Source organism: Lithobates pipiens, unplaced genomic scaffold (assembly GCF_037356315.1).
Source record: "Lithobates pipiens isolate NorthernLeopardFrog02 unplaced genomic scaffold, aLitPip1_a1.2 Scaffold_18, whole genome shotgun sequence".
In the NCBI taxonomy this organism is placed as follows: Eukaryota; Metazoa; Chordata; class Amphibia; order Anura; family Ranidae; genus Lithobates; species Lithobates pipiens.
The window spans coordinates 642,040,637-642,057,765 of NW_027507758.1; the positions used below are offsets into that span (position 1 = coordinate 642,040,637).

A 17,129-nucleotide genomic window follows, 5' to 3' on the forward strand; every position below is an offset into this window, starting at 1 on the left:
TTGAGGTCCCAATCTCCTTGACCCTTATGACAATCTCCTTGTTCCTCATCTACCAGAGAGCTCAGCAGTGGTGTGGGAGTTAATTGAAAACTACAAGCCGACATCGGCAAAGGACAGAACTCTGTGAATGAATGGCACGGCCGCGCTCTTTTCATAAAGTGACAGCTGGTATGGGGGGCTTTTCCCCACACTGCTGTCACAGAGGGCTTGGATCGCTGAGCCGCTATAGGAACATGTAACATCTTCCCGAAGGTGAACGTTTTCCTTTAATCCTTTCACTGCCAGAGACGATTTTTTTTTATTTTTTTGCCCACATGTTTAACCACTTCAGTACCGGACACTTTCACCCCCTTCCTGCCTGGGCCAATTTTCAGATTTCAGCGCTCTCACACTTTGTATGACAATTGCGCAGTCATGTAACACTGTACCCATATGACATTAATATTTTTTCCCACAAATAGATCTTTCTTTTGGTGGTATTTGATCACCTCTGGCATTTATAATTTATGCCCTACAAATAAAAAAGACAGAAAATTCTGTAAAATATTTTTTTTTCAGTTTTATGTTAATAAATGTAAATAAATAAGTTCTTCTCCTTCACTGATGGGCACTGATGAGGAGGCACTAATATGCAGCACTGATGAGGAAGTACTGACAGACATTACTGATGGGCACTGATTGTCATCCCTGGCAATCATCGCTGATGGACCTGTACTGGTAATCAATCTGCCTGGAATTTTCATGTTCTCCCTGTGCCTGTGTTGGTTTCCTCAGGGGAACTCCGGTTTCCTCACACACTCCAAAGACATGCTGGTAGGTTAATTAGATCCTGTTGAAAAAAAAAATGGCCAAATATGTGTATGTTGTATGTGTATGTGTTTGTAAGTGCATCGGGACCCCATGGGGCAAAGGACCACGCTATACCGCAGGTGGACACCAACATTTTCACTTAGGGGTGTACTCACTTTTGTTGCCAGCTGTGTGTGAGTTATTCTGAGGTGACAGCAAATTTACACTGTTATACAAGCTGTACGCTCACTACTTTACATTTACGTAGTTTTGTTACGTTTATTGCGGGATACAACTTGGGTGGGATAAAGGAGGATATGAGATGCCCATAGCATTTAGTATATTGTAAGACATTATTTAGCAGCCTTGGCCTTGCAAAATGATGCACACCTAGCATTCCCAGTCTCCTTCCTGTGTATAACTTCTCTGCAGACTGTTGCTCCTTCTCCTCTTGTACAAATTCTTTACTGCCAAACTACTAAAATACTATAGCTTCACTTCCATTGGGACAAGAAAAAAACACTCTGAATAATTCCACCTTGCAGACCATAATGATGGTTGCCTCAGCAAATCAATGAACCAGAGGCTCAGATCTGTTTGTTGGGGATGAAGTCTTAGGTGTTTAAAATCCACACTTGGTTGTTTTTTTTTATATTATGCTAAGCCTCTAAAAAGCTGTTAAATACTTATAAAGGGGTTATTGAGTTATATACATTGGTATTTTAAACTAAAGCTTGAGGTTATAGTCTTCTTATCTGTTATATCCACATTAATGTAATGTAGATTTATATGTTGTGTTATCACTGTAAAGGAAATTTGTAAGTTCTGTATACAGTATAATTGTATTCTATTTTGTATGTATTGCACACAGCACTAATAATTACATGTTTGCATTCTTTCGAGTCCTGATTAGAATTAGCCTTCCTACGTTACGCCCTTTGTTACCATAAATGTACAATTGTAATTTTAATGTGATACCTATGTTATAATGTGTAAAAAAAACTTTAATTGCATCATAATAAAGCAGAACAGTTATTTGTAAAGATGCAGAGTGTATCTTTTGTGTCTATTCCCTACTGCAGTAGTTATTAATTTAGAACCACTAATCAATATGAGGATAGAAGATGGCTATCTATAAATTTCCATGTCAGATGGCGAGCTTTGCCTAGGAGGGGGATTTACAGGTGACTCTGAGAATCCGAAGCAAGGAGCTTGAGACGATCCGGGAATTTCTGTTAATCAGCCTTTTGCTTGCATTTGAGTTATCAGACTTCCTTGATCAGTAAGGCATTTTTAGGACAAAGGGTACCTATTTTACTCCCATTAATCGAACTGTATTGATCGGTGGTTATATGTTATGTTGTCACTGTCTACTGTTCATCGGAGTGTTATAGATAAGAAAGGGAAATAATATTGTTGTTCACAGGTATATGTAGTACTCATCTGCTAGATAAAGTGGTTTAGAGGGTAGAGGCACAAGTAGAGAAGAGAGAAGACTGGCCAGCCATTATGGGCATTAAATTAAGTAAGGGAATGAAGAGTAAGAGACCCTCAAAAATGGCCAGTGCAAGAGGAGCGCTATAAAATATATGAACTGTAGGTGCGGTTCGGCCCATACTGAGCCCCCAGATAAATGGTTAGAGTGGACAGGGATCCATAATGGGTAACTGGGTTACCACTAAAGTCCACAGGTACTAAGAATCATGCAGAGTAAACAGCTAGAGAAATGGCTATCTATGTGAGCAGGATGGATCAAGGGTGACAATTAACACTAGACAGAAAGGGACATTTTATTTTCTATGGTCAGCACAGTGGTGCAGGGTAGTGTAGTCACCTAGCAGCAATAGGGTCGCTGGTTCAAATCCCAACCATGACATCATCTGCCTGGAGTTTGCATTTTTTCCTTGTGCCTGCGTGGGTTTCCTCCCACACTCCAAAGACATGCTGGTAGGTTAATCAGATCCTGTCTATAAAATTGGCCCTAGTGTGTGTATATGTGTGTAAGTGCATCGGGACCCTGCAGGGTAAATTACTGCACTATATCAAGATGCAACTCAACATTTCAATGTTAAGTTGTGGGATGACTTTGGGGTCAGGCACTACAACTAATAAAGTTAAAACAGAGAAATGAGAGGTAAAACAGAATACTGTATATGTTGTCAGAGAGGGAAGACGGGATGAGCATTATGGCTGCCCTACTGATCATAGAAGCTAGAGTATGTGAAGTATGAGATTACAATACATGGGATGCAAAGGATATCAGAACAAAATAAGGAAAGCAGAATTTAAGCAGGGTAATATTAAAGAGAGTTAAAAGAAAGTGAGAGAATGATATGCATGTGTTGTGTACTAATGGGGAAAATGTAAGTGATTTTAGAGAGATATTGATATATGTGTGTGAATGCTGGAACCTTTAGTTCTATCTCTTGTATGTGTCATGTATGCAGATGTGACCCCCCTCCTTTGCGCTCTCATGAAAGAATGTAGCTGGGATGAGATATCAGTGATAAGCTGGAAGGACACCATGCCAATTTCTGTTTTTTAGACAAAAAATGTATAACAAAATGTGTCGGGTTAATTTAATGATAAACAATGTGATCACAATTATTTTCAATCTGTTTTCTAAACATGGTAAAATGAAGGTTACATTTAACCGTGTATTACACAAATTGAATATCCTTTTATAGTGGAAACAATGCATTTGAAACAGGGAATTTAAGTAAAATGTCCTCCTTTAGGGAAATATAGCTGTGGATATATATTAGTATTAGGGTATGATATTGAGATAATCACTTGAGTATTCATTTCTGATATGAGTTTAACAATTTTATTAATAATATAGATATATTGTAACTGGTTTAGACAACCTTTGGTTGGAAATGAAATCCAGGTTATTGGGGAAATTTGTAAAATGAAATTAGTTTAGATTAAGATAACAGTTTTGTAATTTTACATTTATGAGAGAAAAAAAGATTAAGATGAGGTTGTTATTTGGAATACAGCAGCCATAATATTTAACAAAGCCAAAATGGATGGGATACATAAGAAGTTTTTCTACAAACATGAAATCTATAAGTCTGATAATAACTTGATATGCTGTCCATGATGTGAGAGTAATAATAAATACAATTTAAATATAAAAGATCCATCACATCAAGTCCACACACCCTGTTAGGATAGATCCCTCCTGCAACCAGTTGTTTTATAGTTTTTGATGTGGCTGAGAGCTTTCTGGTCCATCATACAGATTGTTGGTCCTTTTGTTTTTGTTTATTTTTGAAATCCAAAGCAGAATGTGTGGATTGTGAAATGATGTGCCCCTTTTCTTGTAAGTGCAGTGGGTATAAGCAGAAGAATATTTTGGATTAATGGAGATGTCTCTATGACCGCAGGGTATTGTTATCATTTATTATAATATTGTCAGGAAAAAGTTTTATTTTTGAAACATGAAACAGGAGTTCCTACACAAACAGCATGATAGAAAACAAGCCATTGTAATATATTTAGGGAAGCTGGACCCAGTAATGAAGGGTTCACCCCAATATATCAGAGCTGTAGCTTTTATGTAAAGGTGATATTATACAAAGTTACAGACATTATTTTGGTCAAATATTTAATTTTTAATGGTCCGACATTCTGCGCAGCAAATATACAGCTAACTAAATGTTTGTCTAATGAAAGGTTCAAATATGATTTTGTTTGTTTATGTACAAATCTAACAATGAAAAATGTATACATTTGAATCCAGACACCTTATTGTCTCTATTGGAGGAGGCTGGAGACAAAGGAAAACCACATCTGTTAAATTGATGACGTAGGAATCAGCTGCCGTGAGCCCAGTGCAGGACACACTTCCCGAAGACCCGGATATTTTTTTTTTTGTAGATGTGATCCCGGTTTTATACTGAGGATGGCAATACCCATACCGAGTATGCAGTTTATCAGCCAGAAGGATACTCTGTATTCAGAGTCATTGGATCCTTTTTCCCCAGCTCAAGAAGCAGAGCTCCATGTTTTAGCAAAGCCTGTGAGCTATAAAAAGAGTGTATATTTATATAGATAGTCGAGATATGGAGAGCTATTGGTTCCATTTGAAGGGCCAAAAGTTTGTTTTGGCTTTGGCAGGTAAACCAATCAAGCATGCTAAGTTAATTTGATTGGCTGTTTTCAACCTTCCAGATTCTTGCTGAGGTAACCATCTTAACATGAAAACTCGCACATGAAAGCAGACCAGGCGACTAAGGATGCTGCATTACAGCCCCGGACACTTGCTGGGTCTGCAACTCACAGATTCCACCCTAGTTCTGGCCCAGTATAGCTGGGATTAATAATTCAACTTTAAGGACCCCAGAACGAGAAGCACAAGTGTTCCACAGAGGGCAACTTCTTATAAAACAGGACTTTGGAAAAGGTGATCATTTATGTCTGCCAGCCACTCTTTTCCCTCCAGCTTGACACATGGACCGTGCCATTAGTCACAAGCAGTTATGGCTGCCTTAGTAAATGAGCGTGGGATAGAGCCAGGGTTCTCCACAGTTGTTTTTATAACATACCACTTCTTGTTTTACCTGTTACCAAAAGCTGAACATCCCTTCCAGAGATTACAAAAAGATATATCCAGATGCCCAAGTCAGGATTCTACGAGTATGTATTTTGTCTGTATGGACATGTTTTCTGGATGTCCAGTGACAAATGCTACTGCAAAGGCCACAGTAAAAAGTGTTATCAGAAGTAGTTTGTAAGTACAGAGTGCAGAATCTACAGAGAGTAACAGAGGAAATCATTTTTATAGGGGAGTCCTTACTAGAAGTTTTGAGGTTTTATTTTTACACCCCCTACTGCCTACAATGTAGCGGACAAAGTAGAGTAAGAAACTAGAAAACTTTTCCCTGAATGTTTTCTTATATTTTATTAAGCCCCTAAGGGGATGTTGGACTCTCTCCCTATGGGATTTGGTTTGGGAGTGTGTTACTCACTTGCTTATATTTTGTCTCAGCAGCGGAAGTCCTCCATTCGGATCTCACAGAGAATGTTGCTGATATTTTCAGGTTTTTAACAAACTCATTTATGTGTTTTCTCCTCAAATCCAGATCCCAAAAGTTTGTAAGGATCTAAAACTAAACTCAGGTGACTTGTGGATGGTTAAGAGACATATATATATATGGAGACTCAATACAGCATCTATTTCATGTACAAGTTGTGCAAAACTTGAAGGAAAATGCATCGGGATCCACACCAGACACTGCAAAAATTACTAATTACTAAATTAAGAAATCTCTGTGTTTGATTTGTTTCCCTCTTGGAATCACAGTCTAGAATACTATTTATTACTTCCGTGACTGCCCTTCACTTCGGCTCCCGCAGCACGACCTTAAACCGGCCTATAAATTCCGCTGAGTGGCTAGACATCTGCTCAAACCCTGTTGGGAATCATTCCCCCTGTCCATGGACCGGTTTGTGGAGAAAACCGGAACGCACGCACATTCGGCGCCGTCCGCGGCCCCTCCGCAAATCGAGACCCCGGCTTCGGCCTACTCGGCTCCTTCTCCACACAACTCGCAGCGGACATGGAGGTGAGCAGTGACTCTGCCTCCCCTCTCTCTCCACAACCTTTAGCCTCACACCATGCCCCACCATTACAGGGCACTGCCTCCACACAGCCAGCTAGGGATAACACTACAGAGCACATCGCTCAGGCTGTGGCTGCTCTCCTGTCACCCATGATAGCTGCATCTGTGGAAAAGGCCGTGAATGCAGGCATGCAACAGTTCAAGACTCAAATAGGTGAGCATACTACCCGACTGAATGACCTGGAACACTGCTTGTCCGATATGGAAGAGGAACTATATCAGGCCCAAGCCACGGAGCGCTCCTAAGACAGAACAAACCAGTACATTTTACAGAAACTCAACGATTTGGAAAATAGGACCAGGCGGAGCAACCTGCGATTTGTAGGTATCCCAGAGTCGCTACAAACCTCCGAGTTAACTGACTTGTGTGCCATGCATATCCCAGAAGCCCTGGGCCTCCCAGGCCCCTGCACGATAGAAAGGGCCCACCGTATGGGACCCGCTGCACCTGAACACAAATCCCCTAGGCCTATTATCGCAAAATACCTCAACTATTCCGACAAGGCCCTGATCCTGCAAAAGTTCAGGCAAACTCGCTCTCTCCAAATCGATGGAATTAGGGTCCTGATCTTTGCCGATTACTCCATTGAGGTTTCGAAGAAAAGAAAAGCATTTCAGCAGGTGTGCACGGAACTTTTCAAAATGCAACTCAAGTTCTCCCTGGCCTTTCCGGCTTTCCTTCGCCTCAAGGCTCCAAACGGCAACCAACTCACCTTTCAGGATCCCTCCGAGGCGGAGGCCTTCCTCCGCTCTCTTCAACCGGGTACGCACCCTCATACCCCTTCCAAGTCCTCATCGCTCAACTGCTCCCTGGATCAAAGGAGTCCCCGAAAGGATTCTCCGAAACGCTTCAGATCTTCTGCCCCGGACCACCATCATCGTGGCACCCCTCGTTGATGACATACCGGCCACCTTGGATCATCTTCTCTCCACTTCCTCGGTGACTTTCACACCAGGGCTACCAGTCTGGCACTGTTTTGTGAGTTATTTTACTCTATGTTGTTTACCTTCGGGTATGTTTGCTGATCAATCAGGCATCCCTTGCCTCCGTCGACCTTAGGCTCTGCACTCCTGTGGCAGACGCACTAACGTCTCAGTTTGCTACCACTCCCCTGCTCTGCACCCTGGCCTCGGCCAGATATAATCCTGCTGTATTCCGGCCATGTTATATAATATATAATATATGTGATATGTTATATATTATGTTATATGTGTTAAACACTCTACTCCCTTGGGTCTTTTCATTTCAAGGTATTCATTGTACATCTGTTTGTGTTACTTTATCCGCATGTCTGACTGTAATATGCTCCCCCTGGACTCACTGTGTATGTCTGTAGCTATACCCTGGCACGTGTCCTTTATAGTCGTACCCAAATAGACACTTCCCGCCCGGGCGCCTTTACACCTTATCACAGGGTCGTGTATTGGGGGCTGGCCTACACAGTGACTCCATGCGGGAAAAAAGCAAAGTTCGCTCGACTGTTTATGTTCCTGTTCTTGGTTCAGGTTCCCTCTCTTGCCCCCCCCCTGCCCCCTACCCTTTTTCGTGGGCAATGCCCCCTCTCTAACTATTGTGTTAAACTCGTCCCACAGTCCCACCAGGTCCTTCCTACTTGATCCGCGGTCCTTTCCACTCCGCCCACCATTTGGCAACAAATTTATAAAATCGGCCCTATTCCTTTTCCCGACCCCCCTGACATGAGAATAATCTCTTGGAATGTAAAAGGCCTTAGGTCTCCTAATAAGAGAATGAAAGTCCTCCGACACCTAAAAAGATTAAAGATAGATATTGCCCTACTACAGGAAACTCATTTAACCACTCCAGATTATCATCGCATGAAAAAGCTTTGGGTTGGCAAAGTCTTAGGCTCTGACGCCTCTGGCCGTAAAGCGGGTGTTCTCCTGCTGATCCACAAGAACCTCCCATGCGAGGTACTGTCTACGCACTCAGACTCTCAGGGCCGGCTCCTCTCGGTTCATGTCCGTCTGGGATCCAAAGAACTAGCGATCACGAACGTTTACGCTCCTAACAACCCTGGCAAATCTTTCTATGGTGACCTGACCTCTTGGCTTCTTCACACCACCCAGGCCCCTCATTTAGTTGGCAGTGACTTCAATGACATCTTACACCACACAGATGACAGATCCTCCCCTCAACGCCACAGGTCGGGATGCGTTCCCTCTGCTCCCACCTACTTTGCCTCCACCATGGAGTCTCTCCACCTTTGTGATCTCTGGTGCCTCACTCACCCCACGGACCGGGAATTCACCTTTTACTCCCATCCCCACAATGTGTTCTCGAGAATCGACTATTTTTTTGGCTCTGATAATATCATCTCCATGCTGTCTGAAGCAGAGGTACTTGACATAGCCATCTCTGATCATGCCCCAATTTCAGTAAGACTTGACAATCTTGACCTTCCCCCCCACCCTAGACTGTGGTGCTTCCCCTCATACCTCCATAATAACCCTGACTTCCAACACTTTATGGCAGATTCCTGGCGTGAATACTCGGAGGCAAATTCCCCCCACTCTGACTCCCCAAACCTCTTCTGGGATGCTGGCAAAGCGTTTCTCAGGGGCCGAATTATCTCTTATGCAACCTCCTTTAAGAGAAACGCCTTGTCACATTACAAACGGGCCAGTGCGCGGCTACATCTAGCCCAAAGATCCCTCTCCACTAATGACTCCCCCGACAATAGATCTGAATGGCAGGCAGCCAAGAAAGCATTTGATGCGTGGGCGGACACACTCGAACACACTAAAAGATCCCAATTCGACGCAGCGCTTCACAAGTTTGGGAACAAGGCGGGCAAACTTTTAGCGAGACTTTGCAAAGGCCCATTTCACCCGACCCACATCACATCCCTCAGGGACGCGAAGGGTAAAATGCACAACACCCCGCAAGCGATCAACGAGGTGATGCTGAAATATTATAAGGCACTTTATGTCCCCCGGACCCCATAAATAACACTTCTGCCCATTCTTTCTTTAGCTAACGTGGCCTTACCTAAAGTTACCCCCGAAAAATTAGAAGCCCTCAATGCCCCCATCTCTCCTGACGAAATCTCCTCCACCATCCGCAAACTAACCCCATCCAAAGCACCAGGCCCGGATGGTTTCACTAGCGAATTTTACAAAACCCTCTCCTCCATCACAGAACCCACTCTCCATAAGGTATATAATGGCATCTGGTCTGACGGCCCATATCTACCTTCCGGCAATCAGGCCATTATAAAGCTCCTTTCCAAGAAAGGCAAAGACCCCCTTGACCCAGGCTCCTATAGGCCTATTTCCCTCCTCAATCTGGATGTCAAAATCTTGTTTAAAATCATTGCCACAAGGCTAGCTGCTATTATCCCCTCCCTAATTCATCCTGCTCAATCTGGCTTTGTGAAAGGCAGAACTGTCACCTTGAATATCCGCAAGGTCATGCTCGCTTTGGAACATGCCAAGAACAACCCGGAAGGGGACATTGCCATTATAACGTTAGACGCGGAGAAAGCCTTTGACAATGTCAGCTTTGAGTGGCTCTCCATGGCTCTGTCCAAAATGGGCTTCACGGGGCGCTTCTGCCATCTTATCAAAGCCATGTACTCTTCCCCAGCAGCTAAATTAGTAGCAGCTGGGCTTCTCTCAGATGACTTTCGCTTACATAAAGGTACCCGCCAGGGCTGCCCACTCTCCCCGCTCCTCTTCAACATCGCCCTAGAACCCCTATCCAGATATCTGATCCAAAAAGCCCCTCTACACAGTATTCGCATAGGCCAACATGACCTACGCACATCCCTCTTTGCGGATGATGTGCTTATCTTCACGTCGAATCCCTCTTCCGACATGTCTACCATCAGAGAGGTTTTTGACATATTCAGATCCTGTTCAGGGCTCCGTATAAATTATGGTAAAAGCAAAATTCTCCCGCTAGGCTCTACTCGTAAGCCCCCCTGGACACAACATTCCATCTTCTCAGTCGCTAGCTCCCACATTACCTATTTAGGTATTAAAATAGGGAAGTTGCCCTTCTCCCTCTATCACCTCAATTATCCCCCCGATCACAAAATTTCACAGGAAATGGTAAACTGGATGGATCTGACTCTCGCTCCTGGGAAGATGCCACTTGGTAAAAATGATTAGCTTTGCCAGGTTATTATACCCTCTACAAACCATCCTCTTGCTCCTTCTCCATAAGGATGTAAAAATTCTGGAATCGGCCTTCTCATCCTTCATATGGCAGGGCAAACGTCCACGTATAGCCTTAAAGAAATTATATCTTCCCAGACGCTAGGGGGGTGTTAGTCTCCCTAATGTAAGATTATACAACCTGTCATGTTTATTAAGAACCGGCCTAGACTGGATCTCCCAATCCTCAAGATACTCAAACTTTTCTATGGAAGCTGCCATGGTCTCCCAGCTATCGCTGGTAGCACTCCTCCTCTGCAGGTGGAAGTCGATACCACCCCTGCTTCAACATAATCTCCTACTAAGGGATACTGCCATTGCACGGAGGGAAGCCAGGAAATGCCTTAAGCTCCCCCTTTTATCTCCAGACACCTTCCGATTCAAGGGAACCCCACCTTCTCGTCTGGCCTACTCCACAAACCATTCTGTGTCTGGAAAGAGAAAGGTATTACAAGCTTCGCCATGCTTTGCGATCTGGAGTCTGGTCACCCACTGCCCTTCTCAGCCATAGCGGAAAGATTTTCACTTCCGCCAGCACATGCCTTCCATCACAGGCAATGCGTCAGCTACTTAAGGGATATCTGCAGCGAAGAACGCAAACGTTTCACTCCAAACTTCCTGGATCGACTGCTCAAGGATGACACCTACAAAATATTGGACATTTACAAGCCCCTGCTCCAGAAAACCTCTCCCCCACTAACGTCCTCATCAGCCGCCAACTGGGGTAAAGATTTTCCTGACCCGGACATAGTTGATAAAATTCTGCAAGGCCTCAACATGGTTCATCGCCTACCCCAAACGAGATATGGAGAGAAACGCAAATGAAAATCGCCCACAGGGCATATCTACCCTTCCTACACCGATCTGGACAGTACCAAATGCCCCCACTGTCTCCAAAACAGACCCTCCTTGGCCCACCGCTTCTGGTCATGCTCCTATATCTCCACTTTTTGGGATCGGGTCCTCTCTTACATTTTCAAAGTGACTCTGCTAAAACTACCGAAGGACCCCCTCCTCCACATCTTGGGTCCCGTACCCACTAACTACACAAAAACTAGACCCTCCCACATGGACTGGTCTCTGCTATGCCTACTAATTGCCAGGAGATCCATTCTAAAGACTTGGACTTCATCTCTTCTACCCACCGTTGCCCAGATCCAAAGAGAACTCCTCTCTCTCCTATACAAGGACCGATGTAACGCCAACTTCCGGGACGAAAAATCAAAATCTCGCTTCTATGCGATGTGGCTTCCCTTCATGTCCTCCACTCTTCCTCCGGAAGACATAACCACTATGGATCACTTCACCTTCTTCTACTACGGTACGCATCAATCAGGCTCGGGGGCTTCACACCCCCCATCTATAGTCTAACCTGCATCCAGCGACCTACTGCTTAAAAGGACCGCCTCTTGGATCTTCCTCTCTCAGGGACTGTATTTCAAGAATCCCACACCCCCCCCCCTCCCTCTTTCTTTTTCACCTTTTAGCTTCCCAAGATCTTATAATATGTTACTTAATAAAATCTCGGGAAATGTCAATATCTATATAAATATTGCTATTGTAACTAACCCTTACTACAGGATCCATCCAGTTAGTAACAGGTCAAAACGTTACTCCGTTGTGCTAGTTGCACTGCTCTCTGTCTGGTTTAATTCTTTCCTGCCTATGGTATGAGTACGATCTGTTCATCTATGTACCTCATCTGTGATGATGGTCCTACGTTATTGTGCATGTATCTGTTGCATTTGTATTATTCTTTTTCTATTTCTCAATAAATACTTAAAAAAAAAAAAATATATACTATTTATTCAAATACTTTAATTGTAAGGGATAAATATATATATATTTGAAAGGTAGTTTAGCCACGTTGAAGTCATATTTGTCTTTTGTACTTCTTCCATTTTATGTAGAATTGTCTGTGTTTATATGTGCTAATAAGTCAGCATACCAACAATTACGCTAGAAGGCCATTCTGGCCACAGGAGTGTACAGCCAGTACTCTGTAAATATGTCTTATCAATCATTTGTTTTTCACAATGAAAAGTCATTTTGTAATGAAAAACCTGCTCAGCTATTATTTTTTCACAATGGAGTTTTTGCCTCTTTGGCCAGGACTACCTCCACCCAAGCATTTGGAGGTTCCAGGTTAAAGGTGATAGCAGGTATGATTAGCGATCAAAAGAGAGGAGACTGTAATGGAAATTTGTAAGTTCTGTATATAATTGTATTGTATATGTATTGCACATTGCCCTCACGGCACTAATAATGTTTTCAGTACATGTTTGCATTCTTTTGAGTCCTGATTAGAATTAGCCTGCCTATGTTACTATGTTGCCCTTGTTACCATAAACGTACAATTGTAATATTAATGTGATAGCTACATAATCACGTGTATAAAAACCTTCAATTGCGTCATAATAAAATAAGAACAGTTATTTGGAAAGATGATGAACGTATCTTTTATGTCTGTTCCATACTGTAGTATTTATTATTCATTTGCAACCACTAATCAATATGAGGATAGGAGTTGCCTATCTATAAAATGTCCAGCTCAGTGATCCGCAGGGTATGGGGCAAAATCATTGGCTGGGACCTGCTGACAAACTTGTCCTGCAGCCAATGACAGTGGAGGTTTCTGGGTGTGCGCGTGCATGGGTGCGGACCTGGAAGAAAGCCATGACATAAAAGTACATTACCAGACCTGAGCCGCCCATCCATTGTATTTTTACAACACTTCATCCATGTCTTTGGTGATCTCTGATCTCCTTATCAACTGTTTCTTCCATGATGAAGATCAGCCATGGAGTATATCTGAGGTGTATATCAGGGTGTGCTTCTTCCCCACATGAGAGCTGTGATGTCCAGCAACATTCATATAGAAGACATTTCCCACACTCAAGGCACTAATACACCTTGAGGGTTGTGTGGGATCCCTGATGTACAGGAAGACAGGACTTCAGTGAGGAACAATTCCCTCACTCAGGACAGGAATATGTCTTCTCTCCAGTGTGAGATCTCTGATGTTTGGAAAGACTGGACTTCTGTGAAAAACATTTCCCACACTCAGGACAGGAATACGGCTTCTCCCCTGTGTGAGATCTCTGATGTGTGTAAAGACTGGACTTCTGTGAAAAACATTTCCTGCACTCTTGGCAGGAATAAGGCTTCTCCCCCGTGTGAGATCTCTGATGTGTGCAAAGACTGGACTTCTGTAAAAAACATTTCCCACACTCAGGACAGCAATGCGGCTTCTGCCCCGTGTGAGATCTCTGATGTGTGTAAAGACTGGACTTCTGTGAAAAACATTTCCTGCACTCAGGACAGGAAAATAGCTTCTCCCCCGTGTGAGATCTCTGATGTGTGTAAAGATGGGACTTCCGTGAAAAACATTTCCCACACTCAGGACAGGAAAATGGCTTCTCCCCTGTGTGAGATCTCTGATGTGTGTAAAGACTGGACTTCCATGAAAAACATTTCCCGCACTCTTGGCAGGAATATGGCTTCTCCCCTGTGTGAGATCTCTGATGTGTGTAAAGATGGGACTTCCGTAAAAAACATTTCCCACACTCAGGACAGGAAAATGGCTTCTCCCCTGTGTGAGATCTCTGATGTGTGTAAAGATGGGACTTCCGTGAAAAACATTTCCCACACTCAGGACAGGAAAATGGCTTCTCCCCTGTGTGAGATCTCTGATGTGTGTAAAGATCAGACTTCCCTGAAAAACATTTCCCGCACTCTGGACAGGAATGTGGCTTCTCCCCTGTGTAAGATCTCTGATGTGTGTAAAGATGGGACTTCCGTGAAAAACATTTCCCACACTCAGGACAGGAAAATGGCTTCTCCCCCGTGTGAGATCTCTGATGTGTGTAAAGACTGGACTTCCATGAAAAACATTTCCCGCACTCTTGGCAGGAATAAGGCTTCTCCCCCGTGTGAGATCTCTGATGTGTGTAAAGACTGGACTTCTGTGAAAAACATTTCCTGCACTCAGGACAGGAATACGGCTTCTCCCCTGTGTGAGATGTTTTATGTCTATTAAGTTTGGATTTAAAAGGGAAACACTTCCCACACTCAGTACAGGAAAATCTCTTCTCTGTTGGAAGGACGGCCCCGTCCCGCACAGTCTGAGGTTCCTCAGGATAAGAGGAATACGATGGTCCATCTACACTGTGTGGTGCCGGATGGACATTTGAGGTAGTCGGGTTTTCTCCTGGACTATACTGTGTGATGTCCTCATCTTCTACTTTACAGTCTGGAGACAAAGTGAGACAATCCTCTGAGGTTTTCCTCATCTCCCGTCCATCTACTAAAATAGAAATACAAAGATTATTACTAGACATCAGCTGATTGGAGCACAGCAGGAACCAATCACATCATCAGATATAAAATGTCCAGCTGGTAGGAAATGGGTGTAACAAAAGAGAATACATATTATGTGTATATATAGCAGTGGATAGAGAGGAGAGAGCAGAAGTCAGGACTATGTAATGTACAACATATTGTATAAGATACAACAGATAGGACTATATAGTATCAGAATGATGTAATGTACACCATAGAGTATATAGTGCAGGGGTCAGGAGTATGTAATGTAGAATATAAAGTATACAGTGTAAGGGTCAGGAGTATGTAATGTACAACATAGAGTATATAGTGCAGGGGTCAGGAGTATGTAATGTAGAATATAAAGTATACAGTGTAAGGGTCAGGAGTATGTAATGTACAACATAGAGTATATAGTGCAGGGGTCAGGAGTATGTAATGTAGAATATAAAGTATACAGTGTAAGGGTCAGGACTCATAATATTGGTATTCAGTAATCAGTGGAAGATGAAATGATTACATGAGACAAGTTGCAGAGGTCCCACTAGACGTGCAGAGTGAAATATTTTGTTTCGGAATTTCATTTTCGTCCGAAAAATACATTTATTTAGTTACTCCCGAAATTCGTTTTTATTTATTTTGTTTTTCGTTCAAAAATTGCATTCGTCCGAAAATCCACATGAATTACAGTTGAATCTGTCTTTGAAGGCTTATGGTGTCTGTCGAATGTATAAAGAAGATTTGACGGAGCTGCTAAACTCTATATAGCCTATAGGCGGAGAATTTGACTCCGGAAATGTACGATTGCAGCGTCGTACAGTTTCGATGCTCCGTCAAATATTATTACAAACGTGTGTGTTTTTCATTGCTTTGTCGAATCTCTGTCGTTCATGTTGAATGAATGGTCTAAGTCTCACAGTGTCAGAGGTAAGGTTAGGCACATTCGACCACAGGTTCAATAGACACAGATTGTTATTGTCAGAGTCACATCGAATCTCCTATTCTATATCGAACTGTTGTAACAATGAAACGAAAATAAAGCATTTATTTATGTCGGATCTTTTGTTTTTCCGATTCTGCACTTTCGTTATCGTTTATCAAAACTAAAATACCTGAAATTCGGATGAAAACAAATGCACATGTCTAGGTCCCACACCACTGCCTCCCATCTCCTGAGACTGCACACCGTGAACAATAGAACAAGTAATCGTGGGAGAATTGTTCTGTCGGAGATCATGCAATATCTGGGCATAGAGAAGAAAACCCGAATCACATGCCCAAGGTGCCTAGGTAGAGGAACATTTATGGTGAAAATCAACCTTTTGCTGTCAGCTGAACTCCAGAATCTCCATAAATCCAGTCTAGATCCATAAATTGTGTCGGCAGCACAGAGAAGGAAGATCATCACCCAGTCCCCGCCCTACTCTGGACCAATCAGTGAGCAGTATGGGTGGAGGGATGTATTTAGTGCTAATGACCCACCTGTGCTGATCTCTGTAGGAGTGTCCTCCTCTATAAATGTCCCCGTTATTCCATCCTCCTCCATAGACTGCTGATCATCCCTCACATACCTCTCTTCTTCTTCTGATTTCACCTCAAATTCTATATCCATTGGATCTCCACTCTAAATCAAGAAAATGAGAGAGAATATCATCTGTAAGATAGAAGATTTATTATTGTGACATCACATAGAAAATCCACACATCATCTCTAGGAGTCCATGTTCTAGATGCTCCATCCCACCAACCTTGTAACAGTGGGGGATGGTGTGATCTTCCTGTGTGGAATCCCGGGAATACAGAGGACGGGGACATCTCTCTGGTGGGTTCCTGGTATTTGGTGGCTCCATCATATCCTTGTGTCCTTCTGAAAACTCCTCCATCACTCCATACTCCTCATCCTCCTCTTTATACTCTTCTTTAACATCAATATAATTATCCCTGAGGTTTCCACTCTGAATATATAATAAAACATTCATTGTAACAATCATGCTGTGTATAAATCAGAACTACCAATAATTGTCAATCATCTACCTGATGATGGTGGGGGATGGTGTGACCTTCCTGTGTGGAATCCCGGGAATACAGAGGACGGGGACATCTCTCTGGTGGGTTTCTGTAGCTGGATGACTCCTCCATGGTGTCCTGGTACAGATCTCTGGGTTCCTTTATAGGCTCCTCCATCACCCCATCCTCATCATCCTCCTCT

The 17,129-nt window shown here is 43.1% G+C and overlaps 2 protein-coding genes across 2 annotated transcripts in view; one reads left to right on the top strand and one right to left on the bottom strand.

Moving 5' to 3' along the window:
- LOC143986904 (uncharacterized) overlaps positions 1 to 17,129 on the top strand; it is a 143,697-nt gene that overhangs the window by 60,366 nt on the left and 66,202 nt on the right. The window lies entirely within an intron of this gene.
- On the bottom strand, positions 12,797 to 15,490 carry LOC143989711 (uncharacterized). Its single transcript, XM_077489985.1, has one exon. The coding sequence runs from the start codon at positions 14,936 to 14,938 to the stop codon at positions 13,574 to 13,576; it is 1,365 nt and encodes a 454-aa protein (XP_077346111.1). The 5' UTR covers positions 14,939 to 15,490; the 3' UTR covers positions 12,797 to 13,573.